General features: G+C 33.3%; 1 protein-coding gene across 1 annotated transcript; it reads left to right on the forward strand.

Moving 5' to 3' along the window:
- Nucleotides 1-4,221: 4,221 nt before the first annotated feature.
- LOC105228779 (uncharacterized) lies at nt 4,222-21,799 on the forward strand. Its single transcript, XM_049446787.1, has 3 exons — nt 4,222-4,395; nt 6,653-6,870; nt 20,225-21,799. Exons 1-3 carry the CDS (start codon nt 4,378-4,380, stop codon nt 20,580-20,582), a joined length of 594 nt encoding a protein of 197 aa, XP_049302744.1. The 5' UTR covers nt 4,222-4,377; the 3' UTR covers nt 20,583-21,799.
- Nucleotides 21,800-22,335: the final 536 nt, after the last annotated feature.

Genomic DNA, 22,335 nt, shown 5'->3' on the forward strand with positions numbered 1-22,335 from the left:
CTTCTCTTTTTGTTGACGATATTTTGAAGGGTCGAAAAGTTGACCACTTTATTAAGTTTATTTATTTTTTTTATTCAAAGAAATTAATACTTTTCATAGTTTCTGAGTTTAACAAACTTCGTTAGAATGATAACGAGGTATGAATAGTCGATAGAGAAGGTTTATGGATTGCGATGACTGTTGCTGATCGCTTTGAGTTTGCTTTTACTACTTCTGTGTCGTGACTAGCTTATTCTATCTTGAATACTCGATTTTTTCCACAAACTCATTTGATATACTTCGAATAGCTTCAGCTATGTCATGACAAATGCTTAGGGCACAAATTAAATTCTCCTTTGTGAGGGCGAATATTTTATTGGATCTATGAATATATTCCTGTGAAGAAGTAATTTTTTAATCGATTTGTGACGGCCAATGAAAAATGGTTTCATTAAGACGACCCTAAACTAAAACAAGTAAGGAAGGGCTAAGTTCGGGTGTCACCGAAAATTTTATGCTCTCGCATGATAAAGTGATAATCGAGATTTCATTATCCGTCATTTACGTATTTTTTTATTTTGCTGTAAAATTAATTAGAATAGTAGTTCCTGAGATATGGTTTTTGGTCCATAAGTGGGCGACGCCACGCCCATTTTAAATTTTTAAAAAAAGCTTCAGCTTCCTTCTGCCATTTCTTCCGTAAAATTTAGTGTTTCTGACATTTTTTGTTAGTCGATTAACGCACATTTAGTGATTTTCAACATAACCTTTGTATGGGAGGTGGGCGCAGTTATTATCCGATTCCTTCCATTTTTGAACTGTATATGGAAATGCCTGAAGGAAACGACTCTATAGGGTTTGGTTGACATAGCTATAGTAGTTTCCGAGGTATGTACAAAAAACTTAGTAGGGGGCGGGGCCATGCCCACTTTTCCAAAAAAATTACGTCCAAATATGCCCCTTCCTAGTGCGATCCTATGTGCCAAATTTCACTTTAATATTTTTATTTATGGCTTAGTTATGACACTTTATAGGTTTTCGGTTTTCGCCATTTTGTGGGCGTGGCAGTGGGCCGATTTTGCCCATCTTCGAACTTAACCTTCCTATGGAGCCAAGAAATACGTGTACCACATCCGGATTTCAACTCTACTCGTCACCCTGATCACTTTGGTATATAGTATAACCCTGTATCTGACTCTTTTAGTTTTAGGATTTACAAACAATCGTTATGTGAACAAAACTATAATACTCTACTTAGCAACTTTGTTCCGAGAGTATACTCGTAAAAATCACACATGAAACTTGCGCAACCAGTCAAATCAACAGCAAAAGCGAATATTCATGACGGCGAAGTAATGCTCTATATTCTATATTATCCGTCGGTCGCGCGGTAAAGCTTTTAAAAACGATCGAAACTATTATAAGGGAACGCTTCCGGCAACAACTCAACAAACTTGAAGCGAGTGAGTGAAAGAACTCTCAGAACTTCCTACTAGACCGAAGAAATAATTTTCCATCATGGCAAAGCTGAACCTCATGTTACAAAATCGGTTAAAAACTGTTTGGCCAAACAGCGTATGAGAAGTTTTGCATTACAGTCAGGCCTTTCCCTTTCTGACTACCATTCCTTTCGGTCAATGCAAAACGCCTTCAATGGATACGGTTCACATCAGAACAGGATACGTAAAATTGCCTTGATTCAGGTTAAAAGTTGGGAAAATGTTAAAGCTTCAGATGGGCGACACTTTTAATGGGATAGAGCATTTTTAGTGACATACGTTTAGGTTAGGTAAAGTTAGGTTAATCTGGTAGGCCAATAAGCCACGCATATATGTATGTACTTGTGGTTTTGGTTTTTTGTGATACCAGATAGACTTCAGTTGCTAGGTCCAAGAGGTGTAGTCATCCTTTGGGATGCCTGCGCTTGACGCGACTGTTTACAGACTATGCGGCCTTACTATCGATACCTTCAGAGTATCATACCATGGGGATCCCAGATGCTTATAGCGTAGTCTTGCCAATGTGGGACAAGTGCTGATGCCCTGCTCTAGACATTTCCCTCAGTCCTCCCGATTTGGACATACGTTTAAATATTTTGTAAAAAAAAACAAAGAAGCTGGATAAAAACGCATTTCGGATTTACAAAAGAACTGGTGGTATTCTAAAGCTATATAAGAGAGTGTTGGACAAAAGATTAATGAATAACTACGTATGTCAAAATTCTGTTCAAAGTAGGTGCCACAAGAGATCGCAGTAGGCTACAAATCTTTGAGGACGATGACGACGACCGTAGTATCCATCCGTCCAGTCCTCAGAACTCATGATAATTGTCGTTGACTTCATAAATACTATAGTGATTTAATATGAAATATAGTAAATAATTCACAGACTAGAGTTTTATTTTGTAAGAGTCTCATTACTTCGTAGTTAAACGGCAATAAAGGCAATAATGGAACCTTAACCTTTTTATGTACATTTGAATAAACAAAGGAAATAACAATGGATGTTCAGATCAGGTTATGCTTAGTCATTGATGTACGTATGTTGAAAGTAGGCAGGGATTATAAATGAGTTCAGTTTTATTTTACAATGAAAAGGGTAAAAATTCACCCAGTTTCGGCAGTTCGGTCGTACAGACTGGGAAAGTTCTCATAATTATCGATCTACTTGGCTCAATGAGGTGAAAAGAAATAGTGGATAGCTAAACGATGGTTTGGAATTGAACGATGTCCAAACGGCTTCGAAAAGACAGCGATCGCAGAAGGGCTAAAAGACCTTTGGTAAGGAGCCATTGACAGAAGCGGCACCAAGGTTCAGCGATATTGAAAACTGATAACCCGGTAACTTTGAAAAACAAGAAAGGGCACCGTTACCCAAACCCCACAGGCTGAAAACGAAACTTGTCTTCTTGCGTTCTGTCTATAGATCTATGGACCCATAAGTTCTATCCTATTGGCACCACAGGACGAATCTAAAGACTTTGGAGGACGATACAATTCAATAAACTCTAAAGCACTCATTCAGAAAAAGATCACCAACATATTAATCAAAAAATCAACAAAAATACTTCCAAACCGCATGCCACACAGTCAAATATGCCCCAAAATCCAACTCAAAACCACGCTTTACGTGCCCAACTGTTGCTGTCTGTCTAGCCATTTAAGTGTGAGTGATCTTCAACCAAGCGAAAGTGCGAGCGATCGTGCTGGCAATGAACGTTGTTGCCAAAACCCCAGCATCTGTTTGACTGAATGAACGTAATGTTTGCTGGCGATTTGACCGCATGCCGCTGCCACTTTGCGGCATCTGGTCTAATGAGAGCGATCACGAGACGAGTCAGCCAAGCAGCAAGCAGACAACAGCTCAAACAGCCAGCTGTAAGAGTATGCAACATTTGGCATGATGAGATTGTGGCGCATGACGAAGATGTTGCAGCTGCAGATGAAATTCATGAAATTCAGTTGGAATAAGCGAAGTGCAAAAACAAAACTAAATAAATAAGTAAAGTAACGAAGCGAAAGACAGCAATTGAGCGCACACAAACGAAATGAGGAAAATAAAATTTTAATGTAAAATAAAAGCAAATAAGAGAGCAACGAAACGTGGCTAATGACGTTCGGGGCTTGATGATCATTTGGGTGGCAAACAGCAGAAGACCACAAGACCAACACTGCCACCAGCTGAGTTGAAACAATAATAGTAACATTAATAACAATGAAATGAAAATGAAAACAATAGCAACGCTGAGACGTTGCGGTGTGGAGAGTGGCGGCGATGCGCACGAAGAGCGCGCGCCGAACCGCAAACGTTAAGCGTTGGAAAAACTTTGGAGTTGCAGAGAGTTTGGCGTTTGCTTACGCTTAGGTGAGGTAATGAAACCGAAAGTGATCGCACACGTTCCACAAAATCAACACCGAAAAAGCAATAACAACACAAACACCAACTGTAACAGCATATCAGCAACCGGCGCGCTACAATAACATTGGCAACAATGAAAGCAAAAGCGCTGCGCTTCAAGTCTTCTTCAATTGCACTCAAAAGCTGGTGTACCTACACCCTGCCACCTGTGTGCCAACCTCCCGCGCCTACAGCTTGAGCGCGCGCGCGCATTGCAGATGCTCTACGCATGCGCAGACAATTGGCTTTGCTTTTGCGCTGTGTCTTCGTCGGCGTTGACTTTGCCGAAACGGTTTTTGCGACGCGTACCTATATAAACGGCAAACTCCGCAGCAGAATCATGCAGAAAGACGCGCCGCGCCGTACAGTCAATTTGGTCTCTTGTCGACTTTGTGTACTTGTTGTAATTGGATTTAAACTTCCTCAGTAGCGAAGCGCCGCACATCCTTTGAAATTACACCGTAAAAAAACTAAAAACTGTTTTCGAAAAACTCAAACAAAATGAAGCGTTTTTGTGCGGTACGTGTATGGGAGGAGTTTTTATGTTGCTATACAAAGTGTTTTTTTTTTTAGAAAAACTTAATTTTGAAACAAAATCTATTAAAAAAATTAAATAAAAAAATTGTTTATGTGTCAAAAAAAATCAAGCAATGAAAAATATCATTCATAATTAAATGTATTAAGAAAATGACAGAAATACATGGAAATAGAGACCTAGTCCTTAAAGACTTGAGACCTTAAAGGATCAAAGCATTATTAAGGAAAATGTGAAAAATAGCGGATATTTAAACATGTGTCTAACTGGACTAACTTTGAAAACCATTCTGGATTCTTAAACAATCAAATAAAATGAAAACTTTTATAAAAATATAAATCACCAAAAAAGAGTTTTGAAATAAATAACTGAATAAAATAGAAAAGGACCTTAACTACTTTAAAAATTTAGTGAAGAAATTTAAAAAATAGTATAAATCAATTAAATTTTTAATTTTGGAAAATTTTAAAATTTAATGGTTTCAAATAAAGAAAATAAAAACACAGTGTTAAAATAAAAAAAAATACCAAAACTTCACAAAAAAAATAAATTTCAAAAATTTGGAAGTTGAAAATTTTCAAAAATTCGCAGGATGACAATTTTTAAAACTTTTTTCTAAATCAGATTGTTTTTGTTTTTTGAAAGATGAAAAATGCTTAAAATTAAATTTCAAATTTGACAGATTTCAAAATTCAAAATTTTTAGAATTATTTCCTAAACATTGTTTTTTAAGATAAAATATACAAAATAGCATATTAGGAAGATTTCAAACTTAATGTTTTCAAATAAAGAATATTAAGAAAAAAATGTTTGATTCAAAAATGAAACAGCAACGCGAAAATTAAATTTTAGGAAAATACAATTCTGGCATACAGAAAACCTATTTTGCGCCAAAAATTTTAAATATTTTTTACTTCGATATATTTTTGAAAATCTGTGCAAAAGAACAACTTTTTTTTTTAAGGAATACAAATGTTTCCGAATCAAAAATAATTTTGAAATTTCATAGTTTGAACATTTTTAAAATTGTTTCTTAAATTACTATTGTTATACATTTGAATGTGTAAAGAATACAGTTTTGAAAACAAAATATTTTTCAAAATTTTTTTGGAAAAATACGTTTCTAAAAATTCAGAGCTCGGAACTGTTTAAAACTACTTCCTAAATCAGGTTATCTTTGTGTTAAAAAGTTGTAAAAAACAAATAATTTTTTGAAAACGAAGTATTTTTGAAAATGTTTTTAAAAAATTTACCAGAAAAAAAATTTTCCTTTGATATATTTTTCAAATGCCAGAAAAAATTCACAATTAAAAAAAAAATTATAAAAATGTTTTCTAAAAATAAAATTAAATTACCAAAAACTCACAGCTTGGAACTTTTTGGAATTACCTCCTAAATCAGGCCGTTTGTGTTTTGTGAGCGTTATAAACAATAAATTTGAAAACAAAACAAAGTTTTTGAAAAATAAAACTCTGGCTTTCACATTCCAATTTTAGAGCAACATTTTATAATATTTTTTGAATTGGAAATACTTTCCACTTAAAAAAAAATCGAATTTTTAAAAAAGCACAAACAGGTTTCAAACCAAAAAAATAATAAATTTCCAATATTCACAGTTTGAAAATTGTAAAAATTATTTCTTAAATTGCTGTTTTTGGGGTTTTTGAGTGTTTAGAAATGCAGTTTTGAAAACAAAATATCTTAAATTAAATAAAGGAAAAAAGTTTTTAGTTAAAGTTTAAAAAAAAATAAAACTCTTTCTCTCTATACACCAATTTTAGAACAATATTTTATAATAATTTTAAAATTGGAGATAAGTTCTATATGCTGGAAAATATTTATATATTTTAAAAGGGAGAACAGTTTGAAAATTTTAATAATTATTTCTTAAATTATTTTATTTTTTTACTTGAAAAAATTATATAATTAAAAACATTTTTTTTTTAAAGAAAACTAATTCAAAATTATTAAATAAAAACTCCATAATTTTCCATTATAAAAATAGGCGAAGAACAGTTTAAAAAGAAATCTATGTGAAAAATTTATATTGAAATATAAATATACAAAAACCAAAATTGTAAATTATTGCTTTGGCTAGCAATAAAAAATTTCAATTTTTACAGCAAACTTCTAAAACACAAACTTCAGTATACATTTCAAAACTTCACCCTCATTTATAAATCAGCTACTTTCTATGCCAATTATGCTCATACTTCATTCTTTACTCTCTTCCTCCCGCAGGTTTTACTTGTTCTGATTGCAGCTGGCTTGGCCACAGCACGTCCAGAACCACCTCGTGACAGCTACAGCGCCCCACCACCCAGCAGTTATCAACCATCGGCGCCCAGCGGCGGCTATGGGCCACCACCGGTATATGGACCACCACAACAACCACCTGTGGTACATAAGCATGTCTATGTGCACGTGCCACCACCAGAGCCAGAATATCAGGCACCAAGGTAAGTCAAAGGAAATGATGAAGGTTAAAGGTGGGAGATAAAAAATGGGAAAGCGAAAGTCCTTTAAAAACGATTCTTGAAGACTTCCTAGCCCTTATTAGATGTATGATAATATTATCAAAAATGTTCAGTAGCACCGATCAAGGCTTATCTTATAAAAAAAGATATATTTGTACATTCTTAATTGAGTTTAAATTTGATTGGAAAACTATTTTTTTCCTATTTTCTGAGAGAAGAACTATATTGCTTATGAGTAACTAAGACTTCCTACTCTTTTGATATTAAGAAAAGGGTATTGTTTTCATCCATCCATAAATCAGATGGTGACGGACTGGAATAGAGAAGGTCTCAAAAATTATAACCGAGATCTTATTAGAGAGGAATATCTCATAAACTCAAAGCTATAGACTATCGGACCACAATATTGAAGATCTAATCTCTTGTCGAAAAATGTCCATAAGAAAACAACTATAATATTATCCAGCTGAACTCAATACAAGAGAATTTTTAAGAATCATATTTAAATCGCACAATCGCTTGCCATTATTTATTTAATTATGCCAGTTTATGCAATTTATACCAATTACTTGTTCGATTCACCATTCCCAACTTTTTGGCGAATCGAGGCCAGCTATTTCGTATAAAATGAAATGTTCTGCAGATTCATAAATAGTTTTGAATATGAAAAATACATACACATACTTATGCTTATATTTTCCTCTAATTCTGCCAATATTGTCACTTGTTTACATTTTTGTTTTTGTCATTTGAACTGTGTTATTGACAGTTTCCTTTCAAGCCGTCATAAACTAAGACAATGCAGTAAAACTAGCGCATATAAATCACAGAAATGCCGGACAATGAAAAATATTTACGCAGTTGACAATTACAGTGGCGATAAAAATTTCATAACGTCGTATTTTTTATAACGGCAGTAATATTTTAATGCACAAATGGCTTTGGATGATATCCATCAAATTTTGCTTGTGTTGATATTGCGTAATTGAGACATACCACTGGTAATTATTAATCGAATACAGGCCAAATAAATAAACAATAATGAGAAGGAAAATATGCGAAAATATATGCAAAATTATTATTTTGACATTTTCGTCAATTAATTGGGTCGCCAAGGAACCTTTTTGGAAGTAGTTGCAGGACATTGTTTGAATTAGAGATCTTTTGGTGGCTCAATACTTGTCGGCTTTATGCGTTCAGTAGTCGTCTACTACTTTCAGATCGTGTAAACCTCCTCATAAGCTTTACGAGATACGAGAACTATTATAGTTTGAAAAAGTGTTGCCACCTTATTTTATATTAAAAATTAAATTTTTTTTCGATCAAAACTTTGCAAATGTCAAAACGAACTAAAACTTATTTTTGACGAAAAAGTTTATAAAATTAAAAATAAGTGTTGCCACCTAATTTTTTAAACTTAAAAATCAGATTTATTCGAGCAAAGTTAGCAATTTTCTAAAAAGTAATATTGAAACTAAAATTTATAAACTTGAAAAACTTTAAAAAAGTGTTGCCAACTGAACTTTTTTTTAATTTTTTTTGATTTTAGAAAAATTGGCGATTTTAATAAAAAAAATAAAAATAATCTTCTTATTAAAAATGAGTTGAAAAATTGAGAAAGGTTGCCACCTATTTTTTTGTTAAAAATCTGAATTTTTTTCCAGCAAAACTGGCGATTTTAAAAACAAACTGAAACTAATTATTAAAAAAAAACTAAATAAAATTAAAGAGAGAGTGTTGCCACCTAATTTTTTTTATTAAAATTTAGATTTTCTTCGAAAAAAGTGGACGAAAAAAATTTAAACTGAAATTTATAAATAAAAAACCTTCAAAAGATTTAGAAAAGTGTTGCCACCTAAATATTTTTATAAAAGAGTTTTTTTTTGAGCTAAATTGAAAATTAAAAAAAAAAACTGAAAATTATAAAACTATTTAACCAACTATCTCCAGTTTTTTTTTTATAAATTTTGGCTAAATGTATGCAAATATTGTTATATAATTACACCAAAAATGTCACTTAATTACCGCTTCCTTATGCTCCAAAACCGAGCTGACACAAAAAATGAAAATTAAAAGATCAAGATACAAACACGTTCAAATTCCACACATACGAGACCGCATTTTCAAAACCTTAAAACGAATTCGCCGCACTTAGGCGGAAATTAAGCGCACATTTGCTGCTTGAACTTAGCACCGTTAACGGTAGCAGCTTGAACCTACAAGTCGTGCAAAAACGAAAGTCAAAAATGCCAAAATACTCGTAAACGAGTGCAGTTGCATGAGCCCGAGCAGTAATTGCCACAATGTCAGCGCCAACAAACGAGTTGATCGCATTAGACTGACAGACGGCAGGCAGCTGTTTGAATGACAATTGACGTTCAAATGCGGCAAGCTGTTTATGGTTATTGGAAAATGTGGCAAATAAATATGAAAAGGCATGAAAAAAAGTTTGTAAAAAATTGCAAAAACGCACGCGAACTGCACAAATGGTCTGCACATGCATACTTAGACAACGGTGGCAACGCTTACAAGGGGCACGTGATCAAAACGAATTCATGTACATAAATAAATTGGTGTTTGAAAATATTTGGAACGTGTTTTTTGTGGCAGAGCAAGTCAATTCAGTGACTAGGATTTGAAAATCGGTTCGAGGTTGCTTTTAGGAGGAGTTTTCATAGCAAAAATTTTCCTTTTATTTCATTTTAATTTTGTCTATTATTTAATTTCGATAGACAATAGCATGTCAGCAGTCACTTCCTTATTGCAAAACAACTTATGTACTTTTTCATATAAATACAGGCAGATCTACATGTTCATATGCATATCATGCATTGAGGATCACTCTGCGGTGAAAGGCAGACGCTTTGATGCGCTTTAATTTCATTGTTGTTTTATTAAAGTAGCAGGTGTTAAATGTCGATATGTCTACACCGTTGTGATTATGTAAATTATAGCTAAGCGAGTGTTTAACGCCATTTAGCATGAACTAAGTGTTGACATACATATTTACATAAAATGATGAGTGCTTGGCAAATATATAAGTGATTGATGAAATGTTGAATGAGTTGGCAAGGAAAGGAGGAAGTACAGCAATGCTAATTATACAGAAAAGCTTTCTATTTTAATATAAATAATTTGAATGATTTTTACTGCTGCATGACGGTGCAAATGTAGAGGCTTTGAGGCTTGTAGGGGTTTTCTTAATTACATACTCACTGCTCATGTCATCGATTATGTGTTGATAGTGTGATGGCATCAGCATTAAATAATTGTTCATATTATTTAATGATGACGCGCTTATAATCTTTTCAAAGCAAAATTTTAAAATATGATGCCTATCACTTCGGCATATTTACTATTTTTTGTAATTTAGATGTGACAAGATCATCACGAAGTATGATAAGAGTTCAAGTTTTCATACATTGGATTATTTTATGCAAAACTTTAGAAGCAGCCTTAACTAAATGCTATACACTGAACAACCCACTTATACTTTCGTCAGTCGTAGTAGTGTTCGACTTGATCGTAAATTTTAAACAATATTTTGTTTCAACACTTTTAGGTTATGTTCAGTTATTTATTGTCCTCTCTTACTGATCACTGTTAGGTCGTGATATATTTCTATTCAGACTGACACCTCTATCAAACTAACTCTAATAATGAAGTGATCGTCACATAATCACCGATCGCTATGATTACTTTGTAATGTTCATTTCATATTTTTTTTAATGATTCAACGATGAAAGTATGATCGTTATGCATTTTCTGGTTCAAAGTAATATTTTGAGTCTATAGTGACTCTAACTAAAAAATTATTTTCGGATTAAGGCAGTAAGATCATTTATCACAGCATGATTAATATGCATTTCTGGTTCAAAATAATAGCTAGTAAATCCAAGCTGGCTCTTACATGCCGCAATAGGAAAGTCGTTCCCAATATGAACCTCGATAGCTGTATGAACTTCGATCATAGTATGATCGTTTGATAGTATGTGTTTTGTAACTCAAAATAATACTTTTTTAACTTTCTCAACTTCACTTCGAATCAATGAAATATATCCAAATCCAACAAATTAGAACTGCATTAGACTTAATTTACTTCTACTACTTATTTAATTTACTCACTGAAAAATCTGATCTTGTTGCGATCAGAATCTCTTTACTCATTCAAATACAATAAAATAAGCCGGCACACATAGTTTTTTCTTTGTAGAGCGAGGCGATCAAATTTCAAATTTCGCTCTCCAATCTCTGCTTCTTCATCTATGTATATCGCTTCAATAAAGGTTTTTGGATATATGTATAAGCCGCACGATCACATAGTCATTTCTTTTACATATGTTCACATAAATACTATTATGAATTACAGAATTTTGCTAAACTTTCCTTGAGATTTTTGTGAAATTGAGTATATTTTGATTTCTTCCAAAGCATATGATCTTTACACAAAATCTTCAGTATTGATCGTTGATTTACTATATGAATAGCTGCTGCTGTTTCTTATTATATTTCTGGCTTGAAGCTTAAAAATAGTAAACTCATAAGCTTTGAGGAGAGTTCAATAATATTTATTTTTTGTATTATCATTGTTATGTTCCATTGAAAAAACAAAAAAAAAGTATTAGTCGTTGAAGTTTATGAACATTTTTTAATATCAACGATCATTTGCAAGATCGCTTTTAATATAATCGCCTCTTTTTCAATGAATTCACGGCCTTTTGGGCCCCTGAAGGGAGTTCAAATAATATTTAGGGTATTAACTTTCATTATCATTGTTAAGCTCAGGAAAATTATACGAAAGCTGCGATCACTGAAAAGATCGCTATAAAATATTAGGCTATCTAAGTCATCGCCTCTAAAGCTCAGTTATTAATGAATTCAAGATATTTCTGGCCTGACATAATAAATGAAAATATTATTCGAAAAAGCTCATTAAATTATATGAAAGCAGTGATCCCTTGGAAGATCGCTAAAAATGTTGAGTCATAGAAATAAATAATCGCCTTTTCAGCCCACTTTTCGATGAATGCAAAAAAAGAACACATTTTTGGATAATTAAGTTAAATTCTTTTCCCTTCACTGATCAAAAATTTCAGAACGAATAATATTCAATATCATTTGCAAATGAAGATCATTTCAGGATCATATTATAGTAGCTGTTTTTAGGTAAAAAAATTTGCAAACTTCAATGGTGGTCGCTAACTTATAAATATTTCCATCTTTTTCATGCAATAATTTTGACTTTCAAGTTCAGAATTATGAGCTCATAAGCTGAGAGAAATGATCTTAACAACGCGATCGTTTTGTAGCAAAATTCTAAATATTTCGAATTGTATATGCACGAAGTTGTTAATAAAATCCAAGAAACGTATAAATTTAGATTTCTGTTTGAGTATCTCAAAGTCAAATTACATTTAAAAATCAGAAAATCAAGTGATCCTTAGCCACGATCACTTCAAATTTGTAAACTTAGATAGTTTACTGATAGTCAGAATCGCTTCAAATTTGTAATTCCTTCAAAAGTTTGGTAGTTAAATGAGCTTTAGGCAAATTCATTTTAAATTTATAATTTTAGACAAGTTACTTGACGGGATATTTATGCGGCATGTTAGAATTTTATGGATTTAAGTGATCTCTTGCTGGCTTAAGAGGTTTCAAGTCACACAAAAATAGTGTGAAAGATCAGTTGAAGATTTATTTTATATTTTTCTTTATAGTATTATATTTATTTATTTGTAGTATTTTTCTTATAGTAAAACATTTCAGAAAGCTTTTTAGTATCAAACTCAGCCCTTTAAGAAAATAATTCAGCAATTACCTCACTGTGCCGGCTAAAACTGATATTTTTTGCTAATTATTAAATAACAAAAAATTCATTAATGAGTAGCTAATACTTTCATATATTATATATAGTCATCTATATACATTTATACACATTCATATGGTATATAAAAATATACTATACACGAATATTTAGGCACTAAGAGCAATTAGTTCAGCTACAAAATATTTTGCTTTAAATATATAACTTTACTTTCATTTTAACATCCCAAAAAAATTGCAAAAAAAGAAAAAACAATAACAAATATGTGTGCTACTAATGTAGGTACATAAATGCCTTTGGGTGACTAGTACAAGTGGTACCATCGGCGACCGCCAGCGACGGCAAAAGCGATAACATCATAACTCCAAAAAATCGCATTATGCACAATTGTAATAAAATAGGTGTGTATGTATGCATATAGGTATAAATGCCGTTAAACATAGCAATCAGGAAGTACAAAAAGTTAGCGCAACTCTCGTTTGTTTTTGTAAAATTTTGCAGTAGGCCACATAAGGCGCTGACAACATTGTCGCAATGGGCGTGTGGCGCGCCGGTATGCTGCTTGCTACCTTCTTAGCGGTGAAAATGATTGAAATAGTTTACGCTGTTGTAGGTTTGCTATAACAGTTTTTCACTTTTGCTTCAATGTATTTTCAAGCTATGCCGCTATGCCGCTATGTAGTTATTTTTGGCATTTTCAACTTAAAAGTAAGCATTTGCCTTGATTATTTAATTTTTTAATTAAGTTGGCAGTGTTGGTAAAGGCGCAAATAAACAAATTATAGCAGCTCTGGCATTTAAGCATTTTAGCGTTGCCAACTGCCGTCCTGTCGATCATTGATCCTCACAAGCATGCCAAAAATAAATACTATTAAAGGCTTGTCGTTAATTTTTCAATTTTCCATTAACTAAAATATCAAAAAATAGTACAAAAGTTATGAAAGCAACAGCTTAATGCAACAAACCGCACACCAGCAAGTGTGTAGTGAAGGTAAAGCGCTAAGTTACGCCTACAAAAACAAATAGTTTGCCAGCTAAGTGATCGCTTGTGGCTCATATTTTTTTGCTTATATTTACACCGCATTTAGTATCTCTTCCTTCTTATGTAACATGTAATCTGTGCTCTGTTTGTGACTTTGCGGAAAATGCATACTTGCAAGTAGGTGTGTGGGTGTGTGGCTGGTGAAGGCATCAACGTTTAACTGCATTTCATGCTTTCTTGGGTGTTAGTTAGGCAAAAAAGAAAAACGACTCCCAGACAATTAGATGAAGTTACAGCAAAAAATGCAATAACGTAAAACTACTTGTATTTATACATAATACTTTGCTGTCATCGCCCACGCGTGTGATTAAGCGACGTAAGTGGTTTTAGACCGCTAATAAAACGCGATATGTGTGATATGTCACATGTGTAAGAAATTTATGATGAATTATGTTATATATTGTCGCAAATCAAAATATGCTATTTTCATGCGGACTAGTTGCAAACTGGTTTCATGTGAACTACTTTTGTAACCAGTGCTAAAACGGTAGTGGTTAATGTGTAGTTTCATTTATGTACTCATGTTTGCAAATTATTGTAAACTGTCTTCATTTGGACTAGTTGCCAACTGGTTACATGTGGACCACTTGAATAACTGAAACTTTTTGATCATTGATCTTAATGCAATTATAAAAAATTTTGAAATTTTTCAATAAATGAAAAACAATATTCAGTGAAATATTTTTATTAACAGCGTTATTCTGAGCATAATTAAAAGAAGCTCATGATCAATCAGCGATCACTTAAAGATCACTAAAAATACTGGGGTATCTAAAGATACACCTCTAAAGTTCCCTTTTTATTGAATGAATAAAGAAGTGCCAAAAGATCATATTGAGATCGAATAAAGATCACTGATCTTATATGCAGGAGGTTGTTGAAAATTCAATGATCCTTCGCTCTATCATTGGAAATATTACCTAAAAATTGTTTACTTTGAGCAATTTTTGACCTTTACACCATCAAAATTGATAAAAATAAACACCAAGCAGCTCAATCTTAACTCCATCATACAAATTTATTTTAATCTTGCATAATTATGACGCTCTTGAGATAACTTACATTGCAATTTGATGCGACTATCACTTAGAAAGTAAAAGTCGTCATTATTTCAGCAAATTCGGATTTCCTTAGCAATTTATTTTAAATTTTGCATCTTGGTATTTCTCCGGCAATTGCTGTGAGTCGGCACTTATGTAAACATATATTACAACAAACAATGTTGTAATGACAACAACAATTTTAATAAAAATCTGCTAGTGAAATGACTTGCCCATTTTTATTTTATTTTATCATTACTACCATTATTTGTTTTTGTACTGCAAGAAGTCACGTTGATGGATCTGTTTGCGCTGAAACCTCTTCACTCGCTTCACAGGCTTTTTGTATAATTTACAAAATAATTTAACGCTTGAGGAACAGTTGCGGAGTGAAAGGCTCTTGAAGGTGTTTGTGTAGCAAATTTAAGAAGAAATATCAAAGTGTTGCGATAAAAAAAAGTGGCAAAATGGGTTGAGCTGTAACGGGCTGCTGTAGTGCTATCAAATTGCTTATAAGTGTATATGGATGTCTGGCAATATTTGTTTAAGTGCTTTTGTTACAAACGCTTTGTTGTATTTGAAGTAGTTAAGTGCTCAGTTTGCTGGCATTTGCTGGTAAATAAAATTAATTAAATGTTGCTAAATTGGAGAAAAGTATAAGATGCTGTTAAGTAATGACATATCATGGAGATAGTACTAGGAAGTGAGTTGGATATGCAAAAGATTATCTGTTAATGGTGGAAAAAACAAATATAATTCAAATAAATTAAGAAAATCATTAAGGAAAGCAAATTTTAGAAATGAAAAAAAGGTAGTAGAATATACTACTACTTTTTAAAACACTAGAAAGCGAAAAAAATTAAGAAAATCGTTAAGTAAAGCAATTTTTTGAACTTAAAAATAGTAGTAGAATATACTACTATTTTTTTTTTAAACACTTGGAAAGGAAAAAATAATGCAGTAGCTATTGTAAATAGGGATTAACTATAACTGAAGTAATTTTTAGACCTTTTTTATGAATGAAAGCTAGCAGAGTAACGTATACTATATTTTTAAACAATTGATAAATAGTTTTTTCAACTCTTCAAGCAACAGAAAAAATTATTTATGGTAGAACTTTAGGTAAAGCTGGAATATAAACCCTGTGCTTTCGTAAGCGACTGGTAAAACGAACACATAATGAGACACTAAAGGTACCAAACATTAGTTCCACTTGTTGTATTGTTAAATTTTTAGAAGTTTCTAGGCATGGTAACTCGCACATATTGCTGCTTCTAAGTTATAATACATTAACTGAAGTCCTTTATTTTTTTCTAAGCGCGCTGATCTCGGAAAATAGCGTTGTTGCTTTATATTAATTGCAATATTTTATCGAGCATTCTTTTGGCTCCCGTATAAAAAGGTTTGTGACTTGTAATAAGCGGTTTAATGAAATAAGTAACGTAAAGTATTCTCCAACTGGTTATTGAAAACCGCGGATCTTCCCTTTATCGAAAAAGTAAACACAAGTAAATTCGTAGTAGACTCGAAAACGTTATAGTAATAATAAGGTTGCCATAAAATATTTTAATTTTTATGTTGGAACAAATTTTTTAAGCAAATATACCGATTTTTTAAAGTTTTACAAATAGTAGTAGCAAAAAAAGTAGTCGAAAAAATAGTATTAGAAATATAATTTCGGGAAAAAATTTTATTAGTATTTGAAACACGCTTACAACGAGATAACTAGTTAGAAAAAATAGCAGCAGATTTGAAAAAAAGATTTATTAGTATTTGAAACACGCTTACAACGAGATAACTAGTTAGAAAAAATAGCAGCAGATTTGAAAAACCTAAAAAAAAACGTTAATCATTCAAAAAGTTTAAAATTTTTTTCAGTTAAAATTTTGTTTTTTTTTTTTTAATAATAGTCCTAAATTTTTTTAATATTTATGTTGTCACACACTTTTTTAAGCAAATTTAGTGATTTTTACGAGTTTTGGAAGCAGCAGGAGCAAAAAAACGTAGTAGAAAAAATAGTAGTAGAAAAATAATTTCGAAAAAATCTCAATAATTATTTAAAACACACTTATAACGAGACTATAGCTCAAAAAAAAAATAGTAGTAGATTTTAAAAATCCAAAAAATATTCATACATAATTCTAAAAAGCACCAAAATAATTTTTCACTTCATAAACTTCAAAATTTCTATTTTTTAAATATGTAAGTTAAGAAATAGTAGCCGAGAAAAAGTAAAACGCTAGATCATAAATATGCATCAGCTAAATACTGAGAGCTAGTTAAGATCACCAGCGGCGCATAAAGATCTAAATCAACCAGCAAAGTTTGGCATGAGCTATGAGTACATACCGGCTTAAAGTACACCAGCTAAGCATTAAATCATGCAACCAGCGATTTGAAGCAGCAATAGTAGTTGTAAAACAGTTATGCATTCAAACCGCCCACCACCACCCACTTAAGTTTCACTTGTCTGTACTTTGAACTACTTGAACCCAATATTCATGTGAAAAGTGGGAAAATGCAAATGCGTACGCGAACGCTAGGGAAAGCAGCTGAGCCAGGCAGCCACAGGTTGTTGCCTGAAACTGTGTCAATTCGACAAGTCAGAGCCACAAGCGTGCGGCACAAGGGGTTAGATACTATATGTATATGGTATATTATGTGCATGTTGTTGCTGGCTGCGTCTGCGCACAAATCGCCACACACAAACTCACAGCACAAAGTGAAACCAATTAAAGTGTTGCATTGCGTTCGCGGCGCCACTCCCAGACGCAACAGAGTTGCGGGAAAAATCGCATAAATTTTGCGCAAATGAAATGTGGACGGACAGCGGGTGGCGCACAGTAGTTGCAACAGCGGCCGCAGCTACTGTGAAAGATGAGCGCTTGAGATATGTGGCAAGCTTGCGGCAGGCCTGAAAGATGTACGTATGGAGATTTGTTGGTTTCCCAACCCTGCCAGCCAGCCAGCAGGATCTAATTGCGCGCTTGAGCCAGAGACAATGCGTTGTGGCAAGCGATGCGTGCGTACGACGACGAGTGGCGGCAAGTGGGTGGATGATGCTGAAAAATGGAGCATAAAAATGATGAAATGTATGAGTTGAGTGTTGGAAAAAAATATGTTTGAAGAAAAAAAATTGAAATTAATAGCAAGCGCTTGAGGCAAATGAATTAGTTCAACTGTTGCCACATGCAACAAAGCCAAATCTCTGCAACATAATGCTATTGTTGTAAAACAAAATAAATGAAATTAAATAAATAAGGCAGCATACACATACATAAATGTTTATGTGTGTGTGTTTATAGACACTTCTACAAAACTTGCGCGCAATTGCCTGGCGTTGCACTAATTTGTGCGCTGTTGCAAGCGCTTATTTTGCATACTTAATTTTCTCACACACACACACATGCACATATGCATTTAATATGTACACATGTTTACTTTAATAATTACAAATGTTGTGATCGCTGCCTTCATAATTCATTTTCCCATCTAACTGCCACACACACATACATAAGCAAGCACACTTTTACCTGCATTGCTTGTTGTTGTTTTCTTTTTGCTGCTACACAACTAATCACAAGTGACGCTAATGAATTGCTGGCGGTGCTGAGCTGTGGCAAAACAAACATTAACTGATTTCATCGACAATGCGAGGTGTTGCCTCATTTGCATAAGCCGCAGGTGGCAATCACTTGTCTTCGCTTGCCTTGCGGCGTGTCTTGGCCAAAAGATAATTAAACTTATATTAAAAAAATAGTTAAAATAACACAACATAAATTTAAATAAATGACAATGTGCTTAAAAGTGTAGCGATCATTAGCTGCGCTCGAGTTCGCACACAGATTCGTTGCAGTCATTAAGCTGCTGTAGGCGGTTGCTGGGGAGGGCGGCATAATTATGGCATAAAAGGCATGAACTTTGATGAAAGTGATTGATATGACTGATGTAGATGAATTTTCTGGTAAAGAAAATAAATTAAAAAGTTATTTTTTGAACAATTACAAAGCTGGACCCAAAGAACTTAAAAAGCTTTCAATAAATAGAGGTTGCATCAACTCTCGAAGCCATAAATTTTAATAGAATATAGAATTTCTCTTTACAAAAAAGTCAAAACAGCACCACATTTGTCCAATGTCACACTTTAATAATTCATCGAAAGCTTTATTCTGCGAAAGCTCGACTGTGCTCTAAAGAGTCGCTTTTAACTTTGAGAATCACTCTATTAAACAGCTAGTTAGTTAAGCAAATCACATAAAAAGTATAAACAGTAATAGAAAAATGTATTCCTGACATAGAAACCAAGTAAATTATTTCGGGATCCCGAAAAACTAAGAAAATATTTCGGTATTATGTTTAGTTATACAAGCTGGCATACAAATTATGAGAATTAATCTATTTTCAAAGAACGAAATTCGGGTTTGACGTAAAATTTCTTGTATAATCCACCGAAAGCTTTATTCTGCGAAAGCTCGACTGTGCTCTAAAGAGGCGCTCTTCACTTTGAGTGTCACTGAGTTAAACGGCTAGTTAATAAAGTAAAAAATATGAATACCAATAGAAAAAGCTATTGCTAGTGTAGAAACAAAGTTAATTATTTCGGGATCCCGAATAATCTACAACGTATTTCGGGATTCTTTTTACTTAAACAAGCTAGCATACAAAATATGATCATAAAACAATGTTCAACCACAGAAATTCGGGATTGAAATAAAATTTCGGGATTATATTTCGGGACAAAGTTTAATATACAAGTACATACAACTATTTCCACTAATTAAATTTCAAATGTTCTTTATGTTTGGTTGTTTCCGTCCCACACTAAAATCGGAAAAATTTTGATGAAAGCTTTCAGTCGAAAAGTTTTTTAGTTTATCTTTCAACGCTTTAAAGTTAGTTTAGCTTTGAAGTATAAATTTTCTCCCTAAGAATTAAGTGAAAACTCTTTAAATCTACATTTTTCCTTCAAAAGCTCTAAAAGTTTCAACTTTTAAATAATTTTTGATGATTAATTCAACAATTTTTAAAAATAAGTTTAGTACATAATGTAGCTGCTGAAAGCTTTCAAAATAAACCACACCAAAAGAAGTATAAATTTCGACTAAGAGTTGAGTGAAAGCTCTCTAAACATTTCATTCATTCGAAAGCTTCCAGCTTTTAAGTAATTCTTGGATGACTCGTTCAACAATATAAAATCTCCATCTTAAAGCTTTAAATATAAGCTTAGTAGCCATTGAAGCTACTCTTGGAAATCTCTTAAAATAAACCAGTACATAAATATAAGTATACATTTCTTACCTGAAAGCTCTCTAAGCCTATCTATTATAAGCTTTATGAGTTCACAACAAGCTTTAGTATTCACAAGTAAACTTATCCTTATATAAATTTATTAATTCTCAAATACTTTCTCTTTTTTCCATCTCTCCACAGAAAACCCATTGTCTTCCCACCACCACAGAAGCACTACAAAATCGTTTTCATTAAGGCGCCATCACCACCAGCACCAACCGCACCAGTGATTCCAGTTATACCACAAAACGAAGAGAAGACACTGGTCTATGTGTTGGTCAAGAAACCCGAAGAACAACCCGACATCGTCATCCCCACACCGGCACCAACACAGCCCAGCAAACCCGAAGTTTACTTCATTCGCTACAAGACACAAAAGGAAGAGACCGGTCCATACCCGAACAGCATTGCGCCACCACCATCTGGCGATTATGGTGCGCCAGCAGCGCCATCGGCACCCTCAGCGCCCAGCTCATCATATGGTGCACCATCGCACTAAATTTTGTGAGTCAGCCAGCAAAAGAAGGAAGAAAGGATGGATGGTGGAAAGAAAAGATCCAAAGCATATTTTGTTCATACTAGAAAGAAAGAAAGTAATGCGTGAAGCAGCGAGAAGGTGTAGTTAATAAGAAAAACATTTTTTAGAGGGGAAAAGATAAAGTTTAAACGGATGTCAGGAGAAACGTGAGAAACGTATGTTCAAGGAGTGTAAAATGTTGCAGATTATCCATTGAGTAGCGTGTGGCAGTGTTGTTGTATGTGTAGCAGAAACGAAGAATCCATGAAAACCCGTTTTCACATAATTTGTAGTCTACTTTTGCGCGCCTAAACTATCTAAAAGTTAAGTTTGTTGTTTTTTTGTGGAGATTTGCTCTATTATTTTACTTGTACTTTGACTAACATACGCTACGATTTTAATATTTACTCGTTTTTATTATTAACTGTTACAATAATTTCTAACTAAGCAAATGGAAAAGCGAAAAAAAAAACTTTTTTTAACGTGTGACAACCAACAACGCCTCGAAGGTCCAGTTTTGCTGGGCTGTAATTAAATTTTTTGTTTTTAGTTACGAATATCAATGATTTTTAAGTTTTTTTGCGAAAGTATTTGTGAAAGCACAAAAGCTCTAACGAAAGCTCTATTTGAATTTGCCAGCAAATATTTGTAAAATAGTTATTTTTGTTGTTTTCCATAAGCGTCGCGTTGATAATGTGCGTGCTTGCGCTCTTTACAAGCCGCCCTACTCCTCCTTCTCTCTCTCTCACTCTCTCTCTCTCTTTAGCGGCTACTTGCTTGTGCGCTCATTTTTCAACGCAATTCGACTGTTTGTTTCATAAATTATTTTTGTTTTAATATTTAGTTTGTACGGATGCGTTATACATAAACAAAAAAAATTACAAAAAAAGTATATTTTTATTCTCTTTGTTCTCTTAGTTTTTAATATGTACACTCATACACTCACACATATTTGTTAATTTTTTTTATTCACACCAATCGTTTATTTTTAAAGCATTTCAATTAAACTCTCCGATTTTATTCTTGTTTGTGTAATGTTCTTAATAAAAAAAGTACATACATACATACATACACGTGCATGTGTACTGCAACTGTACTTGTGTAGGTATGTAAGTAGATAATTAACATATTACGAAAATGTAATGGAAATGTTAGGTTGATGATGGATTTAATAAAGATCGTTTTTATACATAACAGTATTTGATGTTGTTGTTGTTTTTATTATTTTTAAATTTGTCTCACTTTAACAGAGGACTTAAGGAAATTATTTAATTTTAGAAATTGTTGTAAAGCATGGAAATTATTAAGGTGTGCCCATTTTCTGTAGAAGAAAGATTTTACTGCAGCTTCAGCTCTGGAGTTCTCCAAATCCGTAGGCCTGATGGAATAAACATGCTGATGCTAAAACACTTAGACTCGACGAGAGTAAGCTTTTTCTCCAAGGTCCTTAACCTGTCGCTGACCACTCTTCAAACACCTGATGTGTGAAAAATCAGAAAACACTACTGCAACCAGGGAAACCCGCCTACGAAAAGAAGTCCTATTGTCCTTTTCTCTCCCCGATATTGAAGACACTTGAGACCATGCTACCCCCAACCTTCAGTCACCACCAGAGTCTTGCAAGTAAAATGCTTATCACTACCACAGCACTTAGCGGCATAAAGGGGCAGAAAGTTCATGGCCTGAACCAAAAACCTCCTTGTGAGAGGACGATCCTCTTAGCGTGGGACTTGTC

Source organism: Bactrocera dorsalis, chromosome 1 (assembly GCF_023373825.1).
Source record: "Bactrocera dorsalis isolate Fly_Bdor chromosome 1, ASM2337382v1, whole genome shotgun sequence".
NCBI lineage: Eukaryota > Metazoa > Arthropoda > Insecta > Diptera > Tephritidae > Bactrocera > Bactrocera dorsalis.

Coding starts and splice junctions, on each gene's coding strand:
- LOC105228779 (XM_049446787.1), top strand. Junction 6,871..20,224: donor CCAGAATATCAGGCACCAAG/GTAAGTCAAAGG, acceptor ATCTCTCCACAG/AAAACCCATTGTCTTCCCAC.